We start from the raw sequence: 26,935 nt of genomic DNA on the forward strand, positions 1-26,935 counted from the left end.
ACACGACGTTGACGAGCGAGACTCTCGTGCGTGTTCGCTTGTGTGGCGTTCTTTCTTCTTCACTACGTCTCGTGTTTTCAACGACGCCCGAAGACAACATTTCAGAAGTAAAGCGCCATGAGGCTCCCTCTTGGTGCGCTTTCTCTTTCCCTGGAAGACAAGGCTACAGAGACCGACCGACGAGATAGCCGTTAACTTTGCAGTGGTCGAACGTCTTGGCAAAAGATTGCCGTTCTGTTATGTTTTCATTACTTGTTGTTGCCTTCTGTAGTTTCCCGCCTACCATGTAAGCCTAGCTGGTTTTATGTCAAGCTTGTAGACGATGTGGAACGGGACCCCATACTTACTGCGGTGGACGTTCTCTATCTTACCGAGACGTGGAACGCCAAAAGACCGTATAGCAAACGATACGTTCCGGTCGTGTGCATCGATGATGCATAGCGTCCTGCAGGTGGTGTGGCAGTATACGTCAAACAAACAGAAAAGGCACAAGATCTGAAACTACTACCAACGACACAGAGCCACAACGGTGAATATGCTGCCATCGATTTTGATGGATGCATCATCAAGACCATGTACATTGCACCCAATTTGTCGAGTGGGAATATCAATTCATTCATTGACACGGCATCGTGCAATTTCATTTCACGGACCATAAAGCCGTGATAATGAAGGGACAACGCAAGCCAAGCATCATCTTATTAAGAAGAATAAAAGTTTGATGTTTGTAATATACACACAGTGTTTCTCACTCTTTATATGACGATTGATGGGAGCATTACACAGAAGATTCACGGTTTACCGATGATATCCTCCGGAGCTTCGCCCCACTCATCATCATTCACCACGTGGATATGCTGTGATTTTTCCTCTTGCGTCGCGTTTTCTCCGCACGGAATTTTATTTCGTGCGTTGAGGCAGGCTGCCTTGTCCAGTTCGTTATCTAAAAGCGCATACTGAGTCTACATACCGTGCCAATCGGCCACATCTGAGGCTTGCCAGCTTTTTTTTTAGTTTAATTTTTTTTATGAAAAAACGACATAAGCGATGTCACGAAGCGTAGTAACGACAGTATCATTGCGACATAAGCGAAATAACGACAGTAACAATGCAAATAGACCGCGTCAGCGCTTAGACACAAGACGCGATACACCGCGCCAGAATGCGCCGCGCAGCGAAAAGCAGCCGACCGGAACTATCAGTTGCCAGCAGCAGCCGTCAACACCGCCAAGTTACGCGGAAAGGAAACCACGCAACATTGAAGCGAATGCACTGGGTGGGGCACCTGGAACGGCTCTGCCCTCTCATCCAGAATGAAGCGAGTTGGGAGGGAATGCATCAGGTAAATGTAGCGATCGCTATTACTCTGCTCCCACTTTGCCTTTTGGAAAAATTCTTTCGGCTATATATTCCTGGAAAGGGTCCGACTGATTCCAGGGTGTTTTTTACGCCGAGCGCGAGGGGTGGTTCATGACCCCTTTAACTTGGTGTAGACCAAAATTGGCATGGGAGGGTAAGAGCACTTGACGAATGTGACTGTCTGCTCAGTCATATCAGTTTGGGCAAACGCCCAGGCCTTTCCACGACAGGTGCTGGACATGAGTAACAAAGTCTTGTAGGCTGTAGCTTCCTCGTTGCACGTGCTGCAATTCTGTCAGATATACTTGTTGAAGACAGGCATGACCATAGAGGGACTCGAGTGGCGAGTCTAGAATTTCGTTGTCGGAACGATCGGATGCTCGCAGGGACTCTAGAAATTCGACAGCAGCCGAACGATACTGAGCCACGAAGATTTTGGGCTTTGTGGTACGGTAACCAGGAGGAGCGGCCAGCGACACACACAAAATGAATGCGACAAGCAGATCACGACGTTGTTCCGTCAAATGTAGATGGGCTTGGGAAGAAACGTAGCTATTGCTGTGTGGCACAATACGATAAGAGAGGCCGAGCGTTACCGTGAGAGACAAGTGGAAATTGGACAGTTGAAGCAGACGACGTGATGTTGGAAACACGTGTCGTGAGGTCGGCGACGCGGCTTTCTGCAGAATACGTTCGCTGGAGTTCCCAACGGAGGACAGTAGCTGGACAAGGGTGTGCTTGAAAGCGTCGTAGAGAGCCCTTAAGTCAGGTGCAGGCTGGTGTCGAGCGGAATTTGAATCGGTAGCGTGACCAGCTGAAGGTGTCATACGAAGATCTGGACTCTGAGACGGCGGCAACGGTGGCTCAGTGTTTGCGCACATTGCAGAGAGGGCGGGATCTAGTTCATTTGGTGGTGGTGCCAGCAAAGATTGCGGCATCGATTCCATCGAAGACACCGACCGCATTAGGGGCGTCTTGCTGCGGGTGAACATCACCGCTGCCACCAAATAAAACGGATACTTTACAGACGAGACAAACAGGTCGATAGCCCCGCCACGGTGGTCTAGTGGTTATGGCACTCGACTGCTGACCCGAAAGACGCGGGATCGGACCCCGGCCGCGGCGGCTGCATTTTCGATGGAGGCGAAAATGTTTGAGGCCCGTGTACTTAGATTTAGGGGCACGTTAAAGAACCCCAGGTGGTAGAAATTTCCGGAGCCCTCCACTACGGCCTCTCTCATGATCATATCGCGGTTTTGGGACACTAAACCCCACATAATATTATTATCATTATGAACAGATAGCAAAGAACACTTGTTTATCCGGCGGCCATTGCCTGTAGCGTCCTTGCTTGCCTGACAGACCACAGCGCCAAGCTCCTCGTCTTTCTCTTACTCGATCTGCGGATTTCCTTGCCTCCGCACAGAATGCACTGTGACGTAGCCATGTCATGTTACCACAATTGTGGCTATGGAAGGTGCTGTGTACGAGCCAATATTACGCCGGTGCGTCATAAACGGAAGACCGTGGAAAGAAAAGTATGGCCCTACGTTGACGTACCATGAGTGCTGAAAATGTATTTGTGTACTTTCGCCGCCCGTTTTCCTAAATCTGCTCAACACTTGTCTCGTTTCAAGGAAGCCTAGGCCATATATCTCTGCACAGCTTCAGCTGGCGTTTTCCGGCATTTTCCCATGCCAAATGGTTCATTTACCCTTGGATAATTTGTAATCGTGACAAGATGCCTGATTTTAAGCACAAAAATATTTACGAATATTATCATTGGTACCGTCACTGGCAAGGCCATGTAATCATGAGCGCTGCATTCACCGTCAGGTTTCCTGGCGGATGTCTGAGAAGGCCTTCCTTTGTCCCCATGCACATTATGCCGATGCGTCATGCAGCACAGTGACTTTGGCACTAAGGCATATTGCGTGCACGCGAGCTGAATAGGATGAGCGAAGGCCAACTGGCAGGCGACAAATCAGCCGGTTACTACTCACCTCGTCGATGAGCACCAGGTCCGGGCGAACGGCTTCGGGCCAGCGCCGGGTGCAGTCATCCAATTTCTCCTGCGGGCGTCACCGCAAACACTTGTATCTGAACACAGGGCACCACATCAACAAGGCACAAAATGTTCCGCTAGAGTGCAGCTCAGAATTGTACCTGGAACAACTACAGCAACACAAAAAAATCTCCGGAAAACAAACCGAGTCTGATTTTTTGCGCGTGCAGTATATTGTGTTTCTGCTTTCGCATGATATAACCAGTAGAAAGCAGTCTGTGTACAAGGGGCCGCTACAGGCGATCCTACAGGCGAACACTTCCTGAATCGGAAGCAAACGCACATCAGCGGCGATCCACGGAGAGGTTGAGAATCACCTACTGCTATTTCGCGCCCTTATTTCTTTCACCCACAAAACCTCTGAGTTGCGCTGCGCCGCCATGTTTTGGAAGCTTCGCGGTTGTTTAAAGTCGTTCCATTAAGACTCGAATAATCAAGTTTATTCGGGAGCACAGCGATAACGCTGAAACTGATTTATAAATAACAACGCGTTCCGCTGGCGATCAGATCACCCACGGCCTACGACTGTGCTCGCCGATATCAGTGTATAACGTGCATTGCTTGTACTTTTAGTTTCCATTTCCTGGGCATAAGTTCGCCCAATAACGAGTTCCGTATTGGCCACTATTGCCGTAGCCTTCTTCACCGTCACAACCACGCCACATCTGCAGCAGCTGCTGCTTCACTCGTGCGCCTGAGGACGCCGCGAAACGGTGATGGTATCACAAGCCGCGAAGAAAATGCTAAACACAACCCGTATCGTCGAACTAGCCGCAGGCAGCAAGGACTACAGGCAGAGTACTGGCTCACTCCCGAAACCACCAGGCAGTCCAAGGTCGCAACAGGTCGCACTTCGCCCGCAGGGACGATGACAACACCGGTGCCGCCTACATCGATCCTCTTCTTGCAACCCAGGGAGCATTCCGCGGATCATCAAGCGGGGGACAGGCGGTTCGATTTTCCATGCGATCCGACGGCCGACGCGGCGGTGGGGGAGAGGGAATGGTGGCTGTACGATGCTATGAAAGGTCACCATTCCGGTTTCCCCTCCGCCGTGTCGGACGTCGAATCGCATGAAAAATCGTACCGTCTGTCTCGCCCATCACTCCATGACCGGAAAGCTGGCTGGAAGCACACGAGCGGGTCGCCGTTTTAAACCATTGGAGCAATGAAAACTAGCTACGCCATTTTATTTCGCCTTGAAAGACGCGGCCAGGACGTGGAAGCGGCCGTGAGTTTGCCGCTTTTGCGGATAAAGGGCGAGACAGACGGTACGATTTTGCCTACGATCCGGCGTGCGGCGTCGGATGTCCGGCATGCGGCGTACGACGATTCGGCACACACGGGGCACACAAGCAATCAGCCGTAGGCTCTGCCCACATACGGCGCCTCGGCGTGCACACTCGGAGGACTTGGTATCCTCGTCATGAAGCACAAAACAAACAAATTTGCACAGCCACGCTTCGCTCTATAAGATAATAATCACTAAAACCACGCCGCCTTCGCGAACGACAAGCACGCAACAGGTCGCCGTCACTCACGACTGCGAGAGGTAGGCTTGAGAATTGTGGCGAATCGGGCCTGTTGGCTTTTGTTGGTAGTTAGCGCTCGTATGGTGTCTGGTGTCGCTTTATTTGTGTCTGTTTTGCGAAGTGTTTGAGAGGTAGGCCTAGCATGGCGGCCGCCGGCCGTCGCCTACGCCGTTCGCGATCACGCGCGAGCTCGTCATAGAGCGCTTGTTTTTGCCAACACCAATAAGTTTTGTACTCGCATACGCTATTTACTTTCTCGACGTCGTCGATGTGAAGAGAAAAGGTGGAAGCGACAAGAGCCGGTTCGCCGAGACGACCGTGTCGTTGTGTTTACCAGCAAATGTCCTTGCATCGCTGCTCGCGATCTCACTAGCGTTTTGGAAGCGGGCACTGTCTTGCAGAAACGGCACGCCTCAAACATCGCTTTATTCAATCAGGAATTATTTCACGTCACTAACAAAATGTACTCGACGTGTATCACACCGCCGCGAGCGGCGCTCTCGGCAAATGCTCCGAGGCTCGACTAGATGGTTGTGTAGCTGTTCTCTGACTCCACCGACTTGCCTTGGCCACTATAGCCACGGAGCGGTGACAGGGAGAAGGCACGACCAGCGGCGTAACGACACACGTCTCCTGAGATGTCATTGCCTGCGGCCGTCCGACTGTCCGACGCGGCGATGAAAATATCTCCCCAGATTGATGCACGCCGGGCATGCGATGCAGCGGTCCGATGCGATGAAACGTCACCACTCCGACTACCGCACCGCCGCGTCGGACGTCGCGTCGCATGGAAAATCGTACCGTCTGTCTCGGCCTTAATCCGAGTCCGCTTTCCGGATCCGCCTCTTCGCTTTCCGGATCCGCGCTCGGTGTGAACGTGCCTTCAAGCAGGAGCTTTTCAGCGGACTTTTGAGGAACCCACACAAGAGCGTACAGGAATTTCTCTCGAAGGATACGACGATTAAAAAGACAATGCGCACCAGCCAATGCAATCGCTTCTCGACTCCGAAAATTCGACATCACCGCGGTCCGAACGAAAGCACTCAGATGCCGATCTGCTTGTACCGCACCCCTTTTAACCTGCCGTTGCAAGGTGAGCAGGATGAGGATACGTTCCTGGGAATTTTAAGCGTGGACGACTTCGTCGAGCAACAGCGGAGTGATCCAGAACTACGATGCCCGATGAGTACTTGGAAGGCAACCCTGACGTTCTCCCGAAAGTATTCAGGCATGGATTAGCTTCACTTTGCTTACAAGACGGCGTGCTCGTCAAGAAGGGCTCTACTTTGAGCTAGTTCGTTGCACGTCGTGAGGAGGGTTTCCAGCAAAACGCACTGACAAGGACACAGGAAGAAAGACGACACACCGCCACCGGTGTGTCGTCTGTCTTAGCGGTGCGTCGTCTCTCTTGCTGTGTTCTTCTTGACAGCGCGTTTTGCTGGAAACCCTTCTCCGGTGTGTCGTCTTTCTTCCTGTGTCCTTACCAGTGCGTTTTGCCGGAAAGCCTCCTCGCCAAGGACTTTTCGACAGCTCGCGCCAGCTACCTTCTCGTTGTGCCCTCGGCAATGTGTCCAGAGGTTCTGCAAGCTCTGCATGATGACGCCACTGCTGGTCCCCTCAGCTCCTCGCGAGGATTCAGGAGAAGTATCATTGGCCGCGCCATAACAACGACATCGCCTGTTGCGTCACTGTTCACTACGCAAAACACCGCCGACAAGGCCAGCGGGATTCCTGCAACCGATCGAACCAGCTTACCGACTGTTCCCGCACATCTGAATGGCCGAGATAACCGCACGCGGTTAAGCGACGCCGGCGCAAAGTGTACAACTCATAATCAGGCGTGATGGCGTAGATGGTGCGCCCGGCTGCATTCGGCGCGCTTGGCGTAGGCGGCGCACAGATAAAACATGTCCTATCTTCCGCGCTCCACGCTGCCGGCGTTAGGCCACATTGCACTGCGCGCAGGAGCGGTGGTCAGAAAAATGGCAGCCTCTGCCCCGCGTTCGCCAAGTGCGGCCCTCGACATTCATCGACGTGCGTATCAATACGCAGCAGAGGACCGACGTCTGTCACAACAACCTTCGACGAAAGCACATGGAATTCCAAACCGGCGACCGTGTATGAGTGATAGCGCGGACACTCCGACGTGGGCTCTGTGAAAAGCTTCTCCGGCGATACTTCGGGCCATACAAGGTGCTTCGAAGTCTCGGCACACCGAACTACGAGGTTATCCCACACGCCATTACGAACTCTTAACGGTACCGCGTCACCCGATGCTTCTTTTATATATTGCCACGCCCGCTTCTTTTATTTTGATGTGTTCGAGTTTGACCAGCAAGGACGGTTATCAACGCTCGACGCTGGCCCCGAAGCAGTGTTCGAGAAGCTTCACGATTTTGGTAGATCGTTTTGTTAAGATTGCGCGCCGCACGCGAATGTTCCAGCTTTCTCGAGAGATAACGCCGCCATCAGCGATATTGCTGGAAAGTTCCATAGCGCCTGTATAAAAGCCGACGCGCTTGACCGCTTGTCAGTTGATCGACGGACGACGCCCTGTTCGCCGCTATCATTGTACAGCGTGTATTGCTGTAGTTCTAGTTCTCATTTTCCGGCCACAAGTTCGGCCAAATAAACAGTTTCATCCTGCAAACGCCGACTGCTGTCTTCGTTGACGTCACGACCACGTGACATCTGGTGGAGGTGCTGCTTCTTCCATGATCCGGACGCCCCCGCGAAGCGCTGACCCAAGCCCAAGCCGCGACGAGGACGACGGCAAGGAGAACCCGGATCGTCGAACAAGCCGCAGGCAGAAGGGACTGCCGCCAGAGCACGGGCTCCTTCCCGAAAAAGACAGACAGTCGCAGATCCCAAAATCGACCGCAACGACGATGACCGACCCCGTGCAGCCTGCGCCGATCCTTCTTCGGCATCCCAAGGAGCCGCCAACCTTCCGCGGGTCGTCGTTTGAAGACCCGGAGACCTGGCTTGAAACATACGACCGTGTCGCCGCCTTTAACAACTGGACCAATGAAGACAAGCTGCGTCATGTGTACTTTTACCTCGAAGACGCGGCCAGAACCTGGTTTGAGAATCGGGAGTCCTCAATGCAGACCTGGGATCTTTTCCGCAGCGCATTCCTGCACACGTTCACAAGCGTCGTCCGCAGGGAAAGAGCCGCTTCTTTGCTGGAGACCCGTGTGCAGCTGCCAAACGAAAACGTCACCATCTTCACGGAAGAGATGACTCGACTTTTCCGTCAGGGAGACGCTGCGATGGCGGAAGACAAAAAAGTTCGCCTGCTTATGCGGGGTGTCAGAACTTTTCGCGGGACTTGTCCGCAACCCGCCCACGACGGTCGCCGAATTCCTCACCGAGGCTACGACTATTGAGAAGGCACTGGACATGCGGACGAAACAATACAACCGCTCGACGCTGTCTGCAACCAATTCCGAAGTGCACTCACTAGGCACCGACGACTTGCGCGAAACCATCCGAGCGATCGCGCGGGAGTAGTTGCGCAAGCTGTTACCTTCGCCGCAGCCTCAAGTGGATTCGATCGCAGACATTGTCCGCGAGGAAATCAAAGAGTCACTGGGTGTTCCTCAGCCGGCACCGCCGCAGCTTGAAGCAATGAGCTATGCTGCTGCAGCCCGACGCAACGCCCCCCCTCCTCGCCCACGTCAAGACGTCGCGCCGCCCCAGCAGTTCCGCCGCCAGGCACCACCGCCGCCACCACCGACGTCATACCGCCCGCCAGCCGGTCAGCGATACACACCGAGGAAGACCGACGTTTGGCGCGCCCCCGACCATCGTCCACTCTGCTACCACTGCGGAGAAGCCGGCCACACCTACCGCCGCTGCCATTATCGACAGATGGGATTGCGTGGGTTCGCCGTCGACGCGCCACGTCCACAGCAGGGGGAAAGACCACGTGACATCGCCGACTACCTGGCAGGAACGCAGTGGACCCCCCGAGGACCTTCCCGATCGCCGTCGCCAGGCCGCTACGCCTCTCCCCAACGCCTACCATACACTGGCCCAACCCGGGGCCGGTCACCTAGCCCGCATCCGGAAAACTAAGGGCAGCAACCGATGGAGGTGCGGTTGCTGTACGACGAAATACCGAAGACCCTCCGCCGCCGACGCCACCGCCACGACGAAGGCTTCAGGACACGACGCGAACCCCTGACGACGAAACCTCGCGGACCGAAGTAGACCTGACGACGCAACGTGGAAGCAGCGGAACAAACCGACGTAGCCGTGACCCGACGCCACGACCTAACTGCAACGCAAGACGACGAACTAGCGACCTCGACGTTCTTATCGACGGCCACAGCGTCACAGCCCTCGTCGACACCGGAGCCGACTATTCTGTCATCAGTGGACCATTCGCCACGAAGCTGAAGAAAGTTAGGACAGCCTGGGAAGGCCCCGAAATCCGGACAGCTGGAGGTCACCTCGTAACCCCGGAGGGAATCTTCACAGCGAGACTTACCATTAACAACCGGATTTATCCCGCGAACTTCGTAATCCTGCCGCGTTGCTCGAGAAATGCCATCCTTGGTATGGACTTCTTAGGCCTTCATGGTGCAATCATCGACCTGAGGTGTAAGTCAATAACACTGTCCACGGAAAAGGCACTACCGCCGCACACTCCGCCAAGAAAGCACGCCTTGAATGTGCTGGAAGACCACGTCACCATTCCCCCTCGCTCCAGCGTCATCATTTCCGTCGGCACTCAAAAATCAGCAGACCTGGAGGCGTTGTTGAAGGCGACCAGCACCAATTGATTAACCGCAAGATTTGCGTCGCAAGAGGAGTAGCAGTGCTGCGGGCTGGGAAAGCAACAGTTATGCTCACGAATTTCAGCAATGAGTACAAGCACGTGAGCAAAGGCACGACGGTCGCCTACATCGAAGAAATCGTAGAAGCCAGCAATGCTTTCGGCCTCACCGATTCTCCCGAGCCTACTCCGACGAATAAAGTGCCGCAACCAGCTTTCGACATCAATCCCAGCCTTCAGAAGCACAAACAAGGACAGCTCAAAACCCTGCTCTTGCAATACAAGGACTGCTTTTCGTCGTCGTCAAGAATTCGGCAGACTCCCGTGGCAAAACATCGCATCATAACAGAGGAAAGCGCCAGACCACTCCGTCAGAGCCCGTACAGAGTTTCGACGCGAGAACGCGAGGCCGTGAAGAAACAGGTCGACGAAATGCTACGCGACGACATCATTCAGCCGTCGAAGAGTCCGTGGGCATCGCCGGTGGTGCTAGTGAAGAAGAAGGATAAGACTCTACGTTTTTGCGTCGATTATCGTCGCCTGAACAAAGTCACGAAGAAGGACGTGTATCCCCTTCCCCGGATAGACGACACCCTCGATCGATTACACAACGCAAAGTACTTTTCGTCGATGGACCTCAAGACCGGTTACTGGCAAATAGAAGTCGACGAGAGAGACCGAGAAAAGACTGCTTTCATAACACCAGACGGCCTGTTCGAGTTCAAGGTCATGCCCTTTGGTCTTTGCTCGGCACCTGCGACTTTTCAACGGGTTATGGATACAGTACTGGCCGGCTTGAAGTGGCAGACGTGTCTCGTGTACTTGGACGACGTCGTTGTGTTTTCCTCAAACTTCGACGAACACCTTCGGCGCCTTGAAGTTGTACTTCAAGCAATCAAGACCTCCGGACTCACCTTGAAGCCTGAAAAGTGCCGCTTCGCATACGAGGAGCTCTTGTTCTTGGGTCACGTGATCAGCAAGGATGGTGTTCGCCCGGACCCGCGGAAAACAGCTGCCATCGCTGACTTCCCGACGCCCACCGACAAGAAGGCCGTACGCCGTTTTCTCGGCTTGTGCGCCTATTACAGACGTTTCGTCAAGGAATTTTCACGGATCGCCGAGCCACTGACGCACCTCACGAAGGCGGACGTCGAATTCAGGTGGGAAACGTCGCAAGTTCAAGCATTTCAAGAACTGAAACGACGCCTGCAGACGCCTCCTATACTTGCGCATTTCGACGAATACGCCGATACGGAAATCCATACCGACGCAAGCAGCGTAGGACTCGGCGCCGTCCTTGTGCAAAAGACCGACGGATTCGAAAGAATCATCAGTTATGCTAGCCGGTCGCTATCAAAGGCAGAAATCAACTACTCCACAACAGAAAAGGAGTGCCTGGCCATCATTTGGGCTACATCGAAGTTTCGCCCCTACCTCTACGGCCGGCCCTTCAAAGTTGTGAGCGACCACCACGCCTTGTGTTGGCTGGCTAACTTGAAGGACCCTTCAGGTCGCCTCGCACGGTGGAGCCTACGACTTCAAGAATTTGACATAACCGTCGTTTACAAGTCCGGAAGAAAACACTCCGACGCTCACTGCCTGTCCCGCGCCCCCGTCGACCCACCGCCGCAGGACGATATGGAGGATGACTGCTTCTTGGGAACCATAAGTGCCGAAGACTTCGCCGAACGACAGCGAGCGGACCCAGAACTCAGAGGCCTTGTGGAATACCTCGAGGGCAAGACCACCGTCGTTCCCAAGGTATTCACACGAGGACTGACTTCGTTTTTCTTGCGCAACGGTGTTCTCCTTAAGAAGAACTTCTCGTCGCTTCGAGCCGATTCCCTTCTCGTAGTGCCCTCGACATTGCGACCAGAGGTCCTCCAGGCTCTGCATGACGACCCGACGTCTGGACACCTGGGTGTTTCTCGGACGCTCGCAAGAATACAGGAAAAGTACTACTGGCCGCGCCTTGCCGCCGACGTAACTCGCTACGTCAAGACCTGCCGGGACTGTCAGCGACGTAAGACACCGCCGACTAGGCCAGCCGGACTTCTGCAGCCTATCGAGCCACCTCGACGGCCGTTCCAGCAAATTGGGATGGACTTACTGGGGCCGTTCCCGACGTCCAATACCGGAAACAAATGGATCGTCGTAGCTACCGACTACCTCACCCGCTACGCCGAGACAAGGGCCCTACCCAGAGGCAGTGCCGCCGAGGTAGCGAAGTTCTTCGTTGAGAACATCCTCCTGCGTCATGGCGCCCCAGAGGTCCTCATCACCGACAGAGGTACGGCGTTTACGGCTGACCTAACTCAGGCAATACTGAGATACAGCCAAACAAGCCACCGCCGGACCACAGCGTACCACCCACAGACCAATGGCCTCACCGAGCGGCTAAACAAGACCATCGCCGACATGCTGGCCATGTATGTCGACGTCGAACACAAGACGTGGGATGCCATCCTTCCGTATGTGACTTTCGCATGCAACACGGCCATGCAAGAAACGACGCAAATGACGCCGTACTCGCTCGTCTACGGAAGGAGCCCGGCAACGACGCTCGACGCAATGCTACCAACCGCCACCGACGAAGACGACCTCGACGTTGCCGCCTATTTGCAACGCGCCGAAGAAGCTCGACAGCTCGCCCGCCTGCGCATCAAGAACCAGCAGAGGGTCGACAGCCGTCACTATAATCTTCGACGACGCCACTGGAGTACCAACCCGGTGACCGTGTGTGGGTCTGGACGCCGATACGCCGACGTGGGCTCAGTGAAAAACTTCTTCGGCGATACTTCGGGCCATACAAGGTGCTTCGACGTCACGGCGCTCTTGACTACGAGGTCGTCCCGGACGGACTTACGAACTCCCAGCGACGCCGCGCACGACCTGAAGTCGTCCATGTCGTGCGCCTTAAGCCGTTTTTTGCGCGTTAGCGAACCTGGGGACTCCACTTTTTCCTGTGTTATTGTAATTTATTTGTGTATGCACTTGTTTTTTTTCCTTTCCATGTTGCAAGCATCGGGACGATGCTTTTTCAGAGGGGGGCAATGCCACGCCCGCTTCTTTTATTTTGATGTGTTGGAGTTTGACCAGCAAGGACGGTTATCAACGCTCGACGCTGGCCCCGAGGCAGTGTTCGAGAAGCTTCACGATTTTGGTAGATCGTTTTGTTAAGATTGCGCGCCGCACGCGAATGTTCCAGCTTTCTCGAGAGATAACGCCGCCATCAGCGATATTGCTGGAAAGTTCCATAGCGCCTGTATAAAAGCCGACGCGCTTGACCGCTTGTCAGTTGATCGACGGACGACGCCCTGTTCGCCGCTATCATTGTACAGCGTGTATTGCTGTAGTTCTAGTTCTCATTTTCCGGCCACAAGTTCGGCCAAATAAACAGTTTCATCCTGCAAACGCCGACTGCTGTCTTCGTTGACGTCACGACCACGTGACAATATTTATCTCAGTACCCTCAGGGCCCGAGGGCATTACAAAGGGGAGTGGTTACACTTTTAATACAACACAGTTAAAAAAGCAAATACTTGGGGGTTACATAGATACAGTGAAAGAAACGAACAATAAACAGCGCAGAGTAAAACAACCAAAAACAGTTGATTTAGAAATGCAAAGCATAACAGGGTCTATTACAACAAGAAATGAACGCTAACGAAATAACACTCAAGCACAAGCACGTGCCTATGAACCAAAGAATGCATCGTACCAGCAGCATATGTAAAACTGTAGTCGTGTACAAAAAAGGGAAGCCTAAAGGGTTACTCAAAAATGGAAATACTATAATCCCACAAAAATACCACTATGACAACAACAGGTTAGTTACAGCAGCCTTAAACTTAGAGTTATCAGTAATCTCGACGACAGATCGGGGAAGGTGATTCCAACTTGCTGACCTAGGGGGGAGGGGTGAATGAATTGCAGAAATGGTTGGTGTGGCATATGGGAATACCAACTTTATGACGATGGCCTATGCAGGCAGATACGTAAGAAGAAGGGGTTATCAATTTATTCTTGAGGATCGGATTGTCGAAATATACCTTCTGGGACAGGCAGAGGCGAGATATTTTTCTACCTTGTGAAAGCACAGGTGATGATGAACTTGTTTTCGTCCACAAAGTGCGCCTTAACTCTTTCGTGACCGCGCCTATTAGCCCCGAGAAGTTGGGGTGGCGCCGCCTGGTGGGAGGCGTGGATGACGTCACGGCAAGGACTCTTCGACGCCCGCCGTGACGCGCCGGCATATCGCGCGTTTGCTTCGTGCGCTGTTCCGCTGTTTACGTTCGTTTTTTGCCTGTCTCAAGCTTCAAACGAATGACGAAAACAACATCGTTAATCTTCCTAGTAAAACGACAAAAAGTTTTATGCATTTTTTCTTCACAGCCGCGAACGGTGCCCGCGCGCCGTCGTGCACAATTTGAAAGGGGTGATCAGGTTTGTCGTTGTGTCGCGCTGCTAACTTCGGGGATGGGTCTGATTCCCGACCACAGCAGCCGCATTCCGACGGGTGTGAAAAGCAACATTTCTCTCCTTAGATACGGAAGCAGGTTAAAGAATTCAAGGTGGTCAAAGTTAATCTGCAGCGTGTCTCACACTCGTGTCGTGGTCTTGACACGCAAGACATTATTAGGTTGCGTTTTTCACGTGCGATTCCTTTAAAAAATATGATGGCTTCGCCTCCACAAGTGTTATTTGCATCGGACGCATCTGTGATCGGTGGACAGCGTTCTTGCCCGTGTGCCAAGCCCCGCGCACGATTACGAGAGCGATTGAGCCTCACAAAATATCTCGAAAGCGCTCGCCCGAGAATACCGCCGCAGTTGTTCTGTTTGTTTTTCTTGTGTACTCGCTCACTCATCATGTTGTTTAGTTTCACGTTTTTCTCACAATAATTTCGCGACTTCATTTCACGACATAAAAAAGTTGAGTTAATTGCGGAAACTCCTTATTGCTGTCAGATTCTGTCTTCATGCAGCATCGTAGCAACGGCGCTGTTACACTTAATATTAATAATATCTGGGGTTTAACGTCCCAAAACCACCATATGATTATGAGAGACGCCGTAGTGGAGGGCTCCGGAAATTTTGACCACCTGGGGTTCTTTAACGTGCACCTAAATCTAAGTACATGGGCCTCAAACATTTTCGCCTCCATCGAAAATGCAGCCGCCGCGGCCGGGATTCGATCCCGCGACCTTCGGGTCAGCAGTCGAGCGCCATAACCACTAGACCATCGTGGCGGGGGCGCTGTTACACTTGTATAAGTACTACTTTAGATAGCCAGCTCATATTTTTTTTCTTTGCATTTGATATACCCCTGAGCATCATGAACCTTTATGTGGACATGACGTGCAAGACCATTAATTGACTCATTATGGCGAAGGACGTTCTTAATCGTGTGCCACGTCACTGAGAGTGCCATCGAAACAGTTCGAAACGCTCATTTTGACTTTCAGGCGTTTGTTTTGCAGGCGATTGTTATCAACAGTGCGCCCACGAGAAATTAACATTACCGCTCGTGATGCGGCAGTTGATCGGACCAGCAGTTTATGCAAATAGGGGTATACGGCCACATAATCCCAGACGAGTATTGAGAAGAAATGTTTACATAATCCAGGTATACTAACACCTCAGTATTTCCGAAACCATTGTGTGCGTGGCAGTATTATTTTGTTTAATTTCCCGGATGTATTAAGTGATTCTTTACGATAGACAGATTCATCCAAAGTCTTCTGCAGCAGAAAGCGTAATTATGTCAAAACACCTAGAATCACCTAGAACTTGTAAGTTATGTATACAAAGGCATACATAACTTGTACGATAAGCTGCAATGAGGTTAGTGAATTGAAAACGTCCTAATTTAATTTGTAATCTTCGGGACGCATGTTCTAACCGTGGAGTCTACGCCATGTTGTAATGAAGTTAGAACCATTAGCGTAAGTTTTTTATTACCGATGTCTTTCAGTACGCGGTAAAAACAACGAATGTCTTGCTCTCGTGCATTACCAATTCCACGGCGAAGCTTCCGTTCGGACGGGATTCGCCCATTATAAGCTCTATTATCCAAACTTTCTACAGCTTACTAAACTTTCGCTAATAGTGTAAACTTCAAGCTTCGACCTTGGAAGATTTGCATCGCAAGAATGAGCAGTAATCACCACCGTATCGCGAAAGAGCGGGTACGCAGCGGGCGCAGAAGGCGGCGATCCTCGGCCACGGAGCAAGCGAGTCCTTGCCGTGACGTCACATCGCCGCGACTTCCGCGCCACCAGTGTTCGTTCTCGGGGCTAATAAAACGTGGGTCACCGGTGGCCCGAAAGCGCCGAACGAGAATTTAAAAGTACGGGCGCTCCTATCAATTACGCGCACCATCTAGCACATTCTAGCACATTCTGTAAGCACTAATGTTTCGATTCCTGCATAGTTTTTTTTTCTGAGCGGCAGTGAGTTTTAACAGTGACTCAGAGATAGCCGTCCGCTTGTTTTTTTTTTTTTCACGAAAATGGCAGACGAAACGGTAGCGAGACCCTCTCAGAAATGTTGTTCCTTGGACGATTCTGCTGCGTCCGCAAGCGACGTTTTAGGGGCGAAGCTCCTTATGCCGTGGGTCTGTCCATCCTCCGTTTGTTTGTAGCGTTGTAGTAGCCACCTCTAGCTCGTGAGAAGCGCGCGCTCTGGTATGCAGTAGAAGAAGAAGACGACGTTGACGAGTGAGACTCTCGTGCGTGTTCGCCTGTGTGGCATTCTTTCTTCTTTACTGCGCGCATTCTGGTATCCAGTAGAAGAAGAACACGACGTTTCAGAAGGAACGCGCCATGGGGCTCCCTCTTGGCACGCTTTCTCTTTAGCTCGGAGTCGCCAGATGAAAGACAAGGCTGCAGAACGGAGGGCACGGAAGGCGGCGGCAGCGCGCGCTCGCAGACAGAATCCTGAGGTGAGAGCCCGCGAGGCCGAAGCTGCACGTCGACTCCGCGAAGCAGATTCCGCCGTTCGAGCCCGCGAAGCCGAAGCTGCTCGACAAGCTGCACGTCGACGCCATGAAGCAGATGCCGCCGTTCGAGCCCGCGAAGCCGAAGCTGCTCGACAAGCTGCAGGGCTGCGGCGAGAAGACCCCGCCGTTCGAGCCCGCGAGGCCGAAGCTGCTCGACAAGCTGCACGGCTGCGGCGCGAAGACCGCGAGTTCGCTTCGCCCCGCTCATCATCATTCACCACGTGGATACGCTGTGATTTTTTTGCTGTTGCTAGCAGAAGCGACTCTGAGGATAATGTCAAATCATGGAACTATAGTTCGGATGATAGAAACTGTAGAACGAACCCGGATTGCAGTCAGGTGTTGATCAGTACGTTACGCTTTCTGGCACATCGTTTTTTTACTCCGATTGAAATGTCATGAGGATGATGGCACTGTTATAGCTTTTATTTGTAGTGTCTCAACAGTAAATGGCAAAAGTTTGCTTGACAGAACCTTCAACCGGTAGAGAGTAATGTTCAGCCCAAGAAGGCTACCCGGCCGTGACCTGTTAGTGTTGCGCAGTGAAGCTATATGTCACAAGGAAAATCGGCGTTTTGGACATCTTTTTCACCGCGGAAGTAATAAACAGGATTTTTGTTTTAAAAATGAGTGCGCCTGGTTGCAAGTAATGTAGAAGCAGTCTTATGCCAAGGATGATAGTTCTTGTGAAATCGTCACGGCCGCACAGATGGTGAACTTCATTTGCCTGCTGATCTATATGAGCATCGTCAAGCTTCCACGACTACGCCTCCCCAAAACAAGTACACTCGAACAAGTCCTACCGACTGACGAAGGGGAGAAAATACAAAAAAACATGGCTGATCCCTCTGTCATAGGAATCGGTATTACACGAAAGTGAAACGTGTCTTCACAGACGTAACTGAGCGCTTGTTGTGCATTGTTTCGCCACAAGGGCGAAGGAATGAATGCAATAGCAACAAATTGTAACGTCGCGCGAAGAAGGGCAAACAGCTAGAAACTTGCAAAGCGTTGCTCAAGCAGGAAGGACGCACAGAAAGAACATACACAGGGTGAGCGCAAACTAACAGCTGTCACAGCTCGACAGTCAAAGCGCGCTGCTCACACACAAAGGAGGACACACGAAAGAACGCACAGGATGGATGGATGGATGCTATTAGCGTCCCATTTGTAACGGGGCGGTGACATGTCTGCCACCAGGCTCGAAGAGAGAAAAAAAAGGAAAAGCTTCCTTGTTTCATGCTGGCCTAATACCTTATCTACATTGATTAAATCTATGTTATTATACCAAAAAAATATAAATTCACGGTCTATCTCGCTGCCTCTTAAGGCAGAATGACCTTATTTTCCCCCCATTATTTATTTTTGTTATTTATCTCTACTTTTCTGCCACGAATACTCTAACCGTCTCTTACTTATTTCTATCGCGGACGTGTTCAGCTTTCCAATGTTGTCCCTAAAACCCAAGGCTTCATGTAGACTCGTGCCCACACGTATAACTGGGTGAATATCGCCACATTCAATCAGTACATGTTCCATCGTTTCCTTAGTTCCCCCGCAGCATGTACATTGTTCATCTTCGTTACTGAATCTCGCTTTATAACAACGCGTTCTAAGGCAGCCCGACCTTGCTTCAAACAGTAAAGCGCTTCCCCTTGAATTATCATAAACCCTTTCCCTCCTTATTTCGTTTTTTTCCCTTTCGGTAGTTACTCAGAGCCGGCTTCTTTTCCATCGCTCCCATCAAATAAGTCCTCTCCGCCTCTCTGACCTTCCGCTTAATGCTCCTTGTTGCCATATCGCCCGCACTGCTAGCCGTATATTTACTGGTGAGCCTCCTAGTTCTTTTTCTCCACTGCGTGTCAACGCTTTTTCTATACAAATACCTGAAAACCTTCTCTGTCCATCTACTCTTCTTCATTTTCCTCAGCCTCTCATCGAATCTCATTTTGCTCTGAGCTTCCCTCACTTCAAAGCCTGTCCATCCCATATCACCCTTTACAGCCTCATTTGTCGTCTTCCCGTGAGCGCCCAACGCGAGGCGGCCCACCGTCCTTTGATTTACATCCATTCCTGATTGTACCTCTGATTTCATGCACACTACTGAGTTCCCAAATGTAAGCCCCGGGACCATCACACCCTTCCACAGCCCTCGAAGCACCTCGTACCTATTGTACCCCCATAAAGCTCTGTGCTTCATAATTGCAGCATTCCCCTTTCCCTTTGCTACCGATGCTTTCTCTTGTACCTCCATATATCTATCCCCCTCATTTACCCATACTCCGAGGTACTTGTACTCGCTTACCCTCGGTATTTTTTGGCCCTGTATGAAGACCGCATGGTCTTCGTGATCATTGAATACCATCAATCCACATTTTGTTGCACTAAATCCTAGTCCTAAAGCCTCACATTCCCTTCCGCATATATCTGCCAGTCGCTGTATATCATCTTGACTGTCCGCAAATAAGACAATATCATCAGCATAAAATAGACCTGGAAGCTTCTGCTCAACCATCGTGCCGACCTGTTTGTGTGACAAATTAAATCCAATGTTGCTACCTTCTAGCGCTTTTTCCATCCTCACCATGTACAGCATGAATAACAGCGGGGACAAAGGACATCCCTGTCTCAGCCCCTTGCTAATTTCAACGCTGTCCTTGCTACTTATTCCTTCCCATTCTATACAAACTGTATATTCTCGGTATATTTCCCTCAAAAGCTGTATACAGTCGTCACCTATGCCCACTTCTTTCAGTATATCCCACAAAATTTCCTGATTAACGTTGTCATACGCCCGGTAATATCTAGATAAGCTACGTATAAGGGCCTGTTTTCTATTTGCGATATTTCTATACACTGGGTAAGAACAAACAGATTATCGTCTAACCGCCTGTCGATTCGAAATCCATTCTGAAGTTCTCCCAAAATATCATTTTGTTCTACCCACGCTTCTATTTTTAATTTTACTGCCTGCATCGCCAACCTGTATAGCACCGATGTAATGGTTAGCGGTCTATACGAGCGAATGTTATCCTTTTCTCCCCTGCCTTTATAGATTAAGTTCATTCTACTTTTTCGCCAACTGTCTGGTATTTCCCTCTCCTGTAAGCACTTTTCTACGGCTTTCAGCAGTGCTTCTTTAGTGTTATGTCCGAGTTCGTTAATGAGGCTGACGGGAACCCCATCTAAGCCCGGTGTAGTGCGCTTAGGAATTTTTCCTTCGGCTTTCTTCCAATTGAAATTCTCTAGTACTACATCTTCGTCGGTTGCACTCCTTTGCGTACTTTTACTCACCGGGGGAATCCCTGGGCGACGTTTTTAAACGAATCGGCTGTTATCTTTCGGATGTAACCTAGCGCTTCATACCCTTCCAATTGATTTCCTCCTTCATCTACCATATGTTGTTGCATTGTGACAGACTTCCTACCCAGCGCTTTTAGGTGGCTCCAAAATATCCTAGGCGCGGCCTTCTTCTTTTCGCGCATCTCTGTCATCCAGCGTTCACTTTCACCTTAAATTTTTGACTCCACTAATTTCTGCACAATGGATTTTTGCTCTAAATATATTTCCCATATTTGGTTGACTTCGTCCTGTGGCCGCTTCTCCTTTTTTGCTTGTCTGTGCTCCCGTGATGCCTCACGTCGCTTCTCGATCGCCTCCCGGGATTTCTTTGTTCCACCAACTTTTTGGCTTTCTCTTTCCTTTCCAACAAATAGTTTTCTTCTCTTTTTCCATTTCTTTCGTGATTACATGTAGCAGCTCACTATACTTCCAGTCTTTACCTGGTAGTTCGTCTACTTTTTCCTCGACTCTTGCGGCTATATTTGTTATTTGTTTGTCATTTAGATACCAGCTGCCAAACTTTGATTCTATGTTCTTATTTTCAGTTTTATATCCCATTTGTAATATTATGCGTTTATGATCACTACCCAAGCTGTTAATGCCTTCCTCGTCTATTCGCATCTCTCTAAGTTTGTCATATATTCCTTCTGTCATGAGACAATAATCAATGCTCGATTGCCGGTTTCCGACTTTCCACGTGATCTGCCCCTCACATTTAGGCCCCACGTTAACTATCTCAAGACTATGTTGCTCGCAGAGATCTAGCAATAACTTGCCATTGGTGTCTGAATATCCGTCAAGGTCATGAATGTGAGCGTTCATGTCCCCTAGAAGGATTATTTCGGCATCATGACCAAATTCTTTAATATCGGTGGTTATGCATTTCACTATCTCCAGATTCTTTTCTCTGCAGTTATTGCCTGTCCACAAGTAAGCTACACCTAGCCACGTTTTCTTTCCACCTACTGTGCCCGAAACCCACATGTGCTCTGAACACGTTTGTTTCACTCTCTCCCATTTTGTTCTGCTATGAATTAGCATTCCAACCCCCCCACCTCTCCTTTCTGATGTGATCCTGTTACATCCTTCCCAAACATAATTTTCAATATGTGGTGGCTCTTCCAAGTCTCTAAGGTGTGTTTCTGTAACCGCATAAACACCTATCTGTTCCTTGTTTAACTGTCCCTCAATCTCTAACCATTTTGCCTTTTTTCTGCCACCCTGCATGTTAATGTAACTAATTGCAACACGCGCCTTCTCCCTTCTTTTACCTTTTCTCTGGTTTTTCGCTATACTGCCTGTCAAAGAGTCCCCCTGGTTGTTTTCCTCATTACCAGCTACCCTGGGCACTGAAGGGCCCGCGTTCCCCCAAAAAAGCTACTGTGCGTCCTGCCAGTGGCCAGCCCACCTCATGACCAAGCCTCTTATCGAAGTGAATTCTCTCTCTTTGGAAACCGCCCCACCTGTGCACCTCCCTGTTTATGTCCACTACCTCGAAGCCCTTCTCTCGACTAATTCGCCATATCTCTTTGTTTGCGTCGACAACCGCTCTTTGCAAGTTGATATTCCTCACTGGTACTTCCGGTATTGTGCATACCACTATCTGCACCTGAGGGGAAATGGCGCGCATGTCATCGACCCCTTTCGCGAATGTGTTCGCTAGTTCGGCTGATTCTTCATTCAAGACGTCGTTTAGACCTCCCGCGATTATCACGAGGTTACGTCCTTTAGCCTTAGTTGCGAGTTTTGCGCTAGCTTGTCTCATCACTGATCCCAGCCTATGTCCCGGGAACTTCCCTATTAATACTCGTTTGTCGCCTCTCACCCTTTCCTTGACTGCTTCTTCGCATCTAACTAAATTCGAGTCTCCGGCGATTATCACGTGCTCCGACTCTTCTGCTGGACCGTCCCGCACCTGGCCACTGCCTCGGTTACTAGCGCGTGCCACTGCTGCTTTGTCCCCTCCCCTTCCCAAAACTACTTCGCGGAAGCTGGGTCCTGTGACCCTTGCACCTGTCTTTTCCAAACCTGTTTCCCCCTTCGCGTCTACCACTGTGGGGGTCGATGCCCCGCTGTTCCCGCTGTCGCTTGCTTGCTTGTTCACCATGACTACCTTTGCTAACCCCTCCTCGGCTGACTTAAGCCTTTCCCCCATAGCCATCGCTTTTTTCCCGCTCTGTCGCCAACGCAATCTCCAGCTCGGCGATTCTTACCATGAGCGTATTCTGGGCAGCCATCATTATTTCCATTTTCGCCTCTAACTCGCATTGCTTACACTTGGCGTCAGCTCCCTCTGTCTTCTCATCCGTACAAACCTCTATTTTCCATCCCATTCCGCACCCTGTACACTTTACGGTCTTTTTGACCATGGCTAGATCGTTCACACGGCGGATTAGATACACTTAAAGTCAAATGGTATCACAAAACTCCGCAAGTATGCTATACTTCAAAGCACATGTGTGCCTTTCAGCCACGTGGTGACCGAACAAAAAAAAAGGGACCCAGGCGACTGTCACACAGGAAACAGTACAAAATTGTAAGCCCTATTAAGCTTCAATCTAGTGGCTTATGTACTCATATAACTAATAAAACAAGCTCGAATCATGCAAAGAAAAAAAAACAAAACTTATCTGACGCTGTCATTCCGGAGCCCACGAAAAACACGTCCGTCCTCTAGCAACTACAGGGATCCTGTACAGGTATATACAGGATCAGCGCCACCTGTCACACTTGCACCTTATTTATGTGTTAGCAGCGAGGTCTTTCGCAAAAACGGCCGCTGTAGTGAGCTAAGTGACCTTCGTGCTCTCTGTTGCATCAACGCAAACTATCGGTGAAAGCACAAGATGTACAGAAAACCGCCATCACGAGATAAGAGCGCGCGCACAAGCGAGCCCGCCCGGTAGAGGCCCGCGATTTTCGCAACGCGTGGGGCGACAACCTTTAAAGCGCGCCCTCCGAGCTCTTCGCGCCACCTCGCAAGTGATAACGAAAACACGCTGAAGTGCCACCGATCTCCGAGTGCCGCCACCAGCAAATAGCGTTGATAAATAGCTCGCCGTTAGTATGGTCAAGAACTTGGCGCCTATGGCCGAGTCGTTTCGCGCCGTGCGCAGAGGAGCGAGGGATCGTAAGCTCGACTCCCGGTGACTGAACTTATCCTTCTAGTTCTTGCTTTGCCATCTGTTAGTCATATTCGTGAGGGAAATACGTCAGTGGACCGGTGGTGGACCCCAGAATAAAACACTTTCGTGTTAAAAAGTGCTAATAGGACAAGAAACTTGAGTAGACAAATGCCACTTGTAACGCCTGTTTTGCCCAGTGGCACACCAACAAAAAAAAATTATTTACGCCTTATAGCTCTTAGACATGGTTATATCTTAATAGAACTTTTTGTTGGGCTAGTTGGTACATGCTTACTGAAAAACCAAAAAGACGCGTACCATCAAGGAAAAAAGTAAGGACAGGACAGAAAGGGCGTCACTCGCAACTAACTTTATTCCCAGAACATCAGCATCATATATAACCACAGCGACCCTGCGCGCGCACATCGCCTCACAAGCTCGTCAAAAACCCGCGATAACAAGATTAACTAATCGAAAAATGAATCGATGAAACTAAATTCACCCCCACGCAGAGCAACAGATGTGTCACTAACACAGCATTCTTTCTTCTTTCTAATATAGTATGCTTCCATAATTTCACGCGCTAAGACATCGTTACTCTTTCCAAGAACGGAAACACTGGCAAACCCAGGCTCACACTTGCAGGAACCACAATGCACAGGCAAATGTGCTGAAAGTTTATTTTTCACCGAAAGTTCGTGCTCCCTCATCCTGTCGTTTATGCACCGGCCTGTTTGGCCGATATATACCCTACCGCAACTAAGCGGGATCTCGTACACCACGCCAACCGAGCAGGCGACAAAAGGCCTTGCGTGCCTCTTCCCACACGGGGAGGGCCTCGGTGCAGAAGAAATGCGTGGGCACAGGCTAGCCAACTTGCGGGGCGCCGAGAACACCAAGGGTACCTTGTACCTGTTGGCCACATTCTTAAGGTTGTGAGCAACCTTGTGCACATATGGCATAACCATGGGCCTTTTTTCCATCGGCTGCCTATTTCTTCTCGATCCCTTCAGTTTCTGAAGGAGGGTTTCCGAGACTGCAACAACGACAGAACCAGGGTAGCCGGCTGAATACAGCCTCGTAACCTGATTATTGAAACTTTCCTGCATTAGATGAGGACAAGATTTCACCAGCGCTCCTTCCAGGCACATGGAAGCAACGGCCCTCTTGACAAGTTTCGAATGCGAGGCATCATAAGGAAGAAGTGCCTTGCGTGAACGTGGGCAATATGCCCAACATAAGTGCGTCTCCGAGAAAGTGAGACTCAGGTCTAAAAATTGCAGCACACCACCAACAGGAAGCTCATGCGTGAATAAAAGACCCTTGGCGTGTTGTCTAAAAACAGCTAAAACCTCATCCACTGAGTTAGTGGTTGTCAAAGAAGGGTTAGCTTTAAAAATGATTAAAAAGTCATCAACATACCTAAAAATCTTCACTTCAGCATCGTCAATAACCTGAGCCACTTCTCTGTCAAAATCCGCTAAAAATATGTTACATAACGCAGGTGCCACGCATGAACCTATACAGATTCCTTTTCTTTGAATATAAAACTGATTATCGTGACACACGAACGTGGAACATAGATAAAATTCGAGCAACGTCATAAAGTTGTCAAGGGTTTTTCAGTAAGCATGTACCAACTAGCCCAACAAAAAGTTCTATTAAGTTACATTTCTTCTATAGTGGGCCCTGCCTTCTGTTCCCCTCTTTCTAATTCGGAGCCGCTGCTGCTGGTCGCGCATATTGCCTCGTCTACGTGCCGCGCAAGATACTTGGCGTTTTGCATCAACAATGGGTTAGTGCCGCTGGAAGTGCAAGCTCTGTTTGGGTCTGTCAAGCCCTCACTGAGTCATTCGAGGAGGATATGCCGGATTTGGAAATCGGAGCTGTGGAGACAGATTCGCTTCCTTCAAGACTGTTTGCGTGTCAAGTGCTTTGAGTTGGACACTGGGTGGTTCGCGCACCGTAGGCTTAAGCTTTGTCAGCGAGCCATAGCGCAGACTACCGAGTTTTGGTGGCGATGTACGCTGAATCACCTCCCGAAGGGTGCCATGAAGAAAACTGCTCAGCCGACCCAGCTACACGTCTTAGGAAACGTAGACCTTGCTGAGGGTATTTCCAAGACTCTCAAGAAAGGCCCCAAGTTTTCCGTGCCACCAAGTCTCCGTGTCCACGAGTTGCTGGCCTTGAATCGGCGTGTGGCCAGTTGTGCGGATGGTGACGACCGTGATAGATGCCTATTGGAGGGTGTTGATTGCCTGCTGAAGACTGTGCAGCGTACACATCTTCTTCCCAAGGATACGACTGGGCAAGTGGTCACTTACTTCAGGACAAATAACCTCCAACTTCTGCAGTCCGACAAAGAGGGTGGCTTTGTCGTCCTGTCGGCCGAGGCGTTTCGTGAAAAAGCTGCACAAGCTATAGCCAAGAACTTTGCCCGAACGAAGATACAGCCAAACAAGGTAAAAGCTAAGGCGATCTTGCTCTGCAAGGATCTGCAGCTTCACGCTCTTTCAAAAGCCATCAATTCCTCGAAGCGAACCGCGCTGTCTGTGTTTTTCAGTGTAAAAACTCATAAGGTCGACATGCCATTCAGGTGTATTGTCAGCGAACGGGAATCTTGGCAACAAAATGTGAGCAAGTTTTTACTGAAGCATCTTAATGCGCTTACTGTGGATGACCCTTTTCTTGTTAAGAAGTCAAATGATGTTACACAGTTCTTGATAGGCCTAAACGAAGGTGGCAATGCTTTTTCTATTGATGTTGAAGATTTGTTTTATTCGGTTCCCCACGCAGAGTTGTTTTTAGTTGTTAGAAGCTGTATTGAGCAGAACGGTGTTCTTGCCTTTGAGCGCGCCACTGGCATTTCCCTTGACAACTTTATGACGTTGCTCGAATTTTATCTATGTTCCACGTTCGTGTGTCACGATAATCAGTTTTATATTCAAAGAAAAGGAATCTGTATAGGTTCATGCGTGGCACCTGCGTTATGTAACATATTTTTAGCGGATTTTGACAGAGAAGTGGCTCAGGTTATTGACGATGCTGAAGTGAAGATTTTTAGGTATGTTGATGACTTTTTAATCATTTTTAAAGCTAACCCTTCTTTGACAACCACTAACTCAGTGGATGAGGTTTTAGCTGTTTTTAGACAACACGCCAAGGGTCTTTTATTCACGCATGAGCTTCCTGTTGGTGGTGTGCTGCAATTTTTAGACCTGAGTCTCACTTTCTCGGAGACGCACATATGTTGGGCATATTGCCCACGTTCACGCAAGGCACTTCTTCCTTATGATGCCTCGCATTCGAAACTTGTCAAGAGGGCCGTTGCTTCCATGTGCCTGGAAGGAGCGCTGGTGAAACCTTGTCCTCATCTAATGCAGGAAAGTTTCAATAATCAGGTTACGAGGCTGTATTCAGCCGGCTACCCTGGTTCTGTCGTTGTTGCAGTCTCGGAAACCCTCCTTCAGAAACTGAAGGGATCGAGAAGAAATAGGCAGCCGATGGAAAAAAGGCCCATGGTTATGCCATATGTGCACAAGGTTGCTCACAACCTTAAGAATGTGGCCAACAGGTACAAGGTACCCTTGGTGTTCTCGGCGCCCCGCAAGTTGGCTAGCCTGTGCCCACGCATTTCTTCTGCACCGAGGCCCTCCCCGTGTGGGAAGAGGCACGCAAGGCCTTTTGTCGCCTGCTCGGATGGCGTGGTGTACGAGATCCCGCTTAG

The 26,935-nt window shown here is 50.4% G+C and overlaps 1 protein-coding gene across 1 annotated transcript in view; it reads right to left on the minus strand.

The window, feature by feature from the left end:
- LOC119391978 (probable ATP-dependent DNA helicase HFM1) overlaps window positions 1–26,935 on the minus strand; it is a 395,854-nt gene that overhangs the window by 195,016 nt on the left and 173,903 nt on the right. The window contains exon 6 of the mRNA XM_049415461.1: window positions 3,363–3,431. Coding sequence (XP_049271418.1) covers window positions 3,363–3,431 — 69 coding nt within the window. The remainder of the gene's footprint in view (window positions 1–3,362; window positions 3,432–26,935) is intronic.

Source organism: Rhipicephalus sanguineus, chromosome 4 (genome assembly GCF_013339695.2).
Source record: "Rhipicephalus sanguineus isolate Rsan-2018 chromosome 4, BIME_Rsan_1.4, whole genome shotgun sequence".
NCBI classification, from domain to species: Eukaryota; Metazoa; Arthropoda; class Arachnida; order Ixodida; family Ixodidae; genus Rhipicephalus; species Rhipicephalus sanguineus.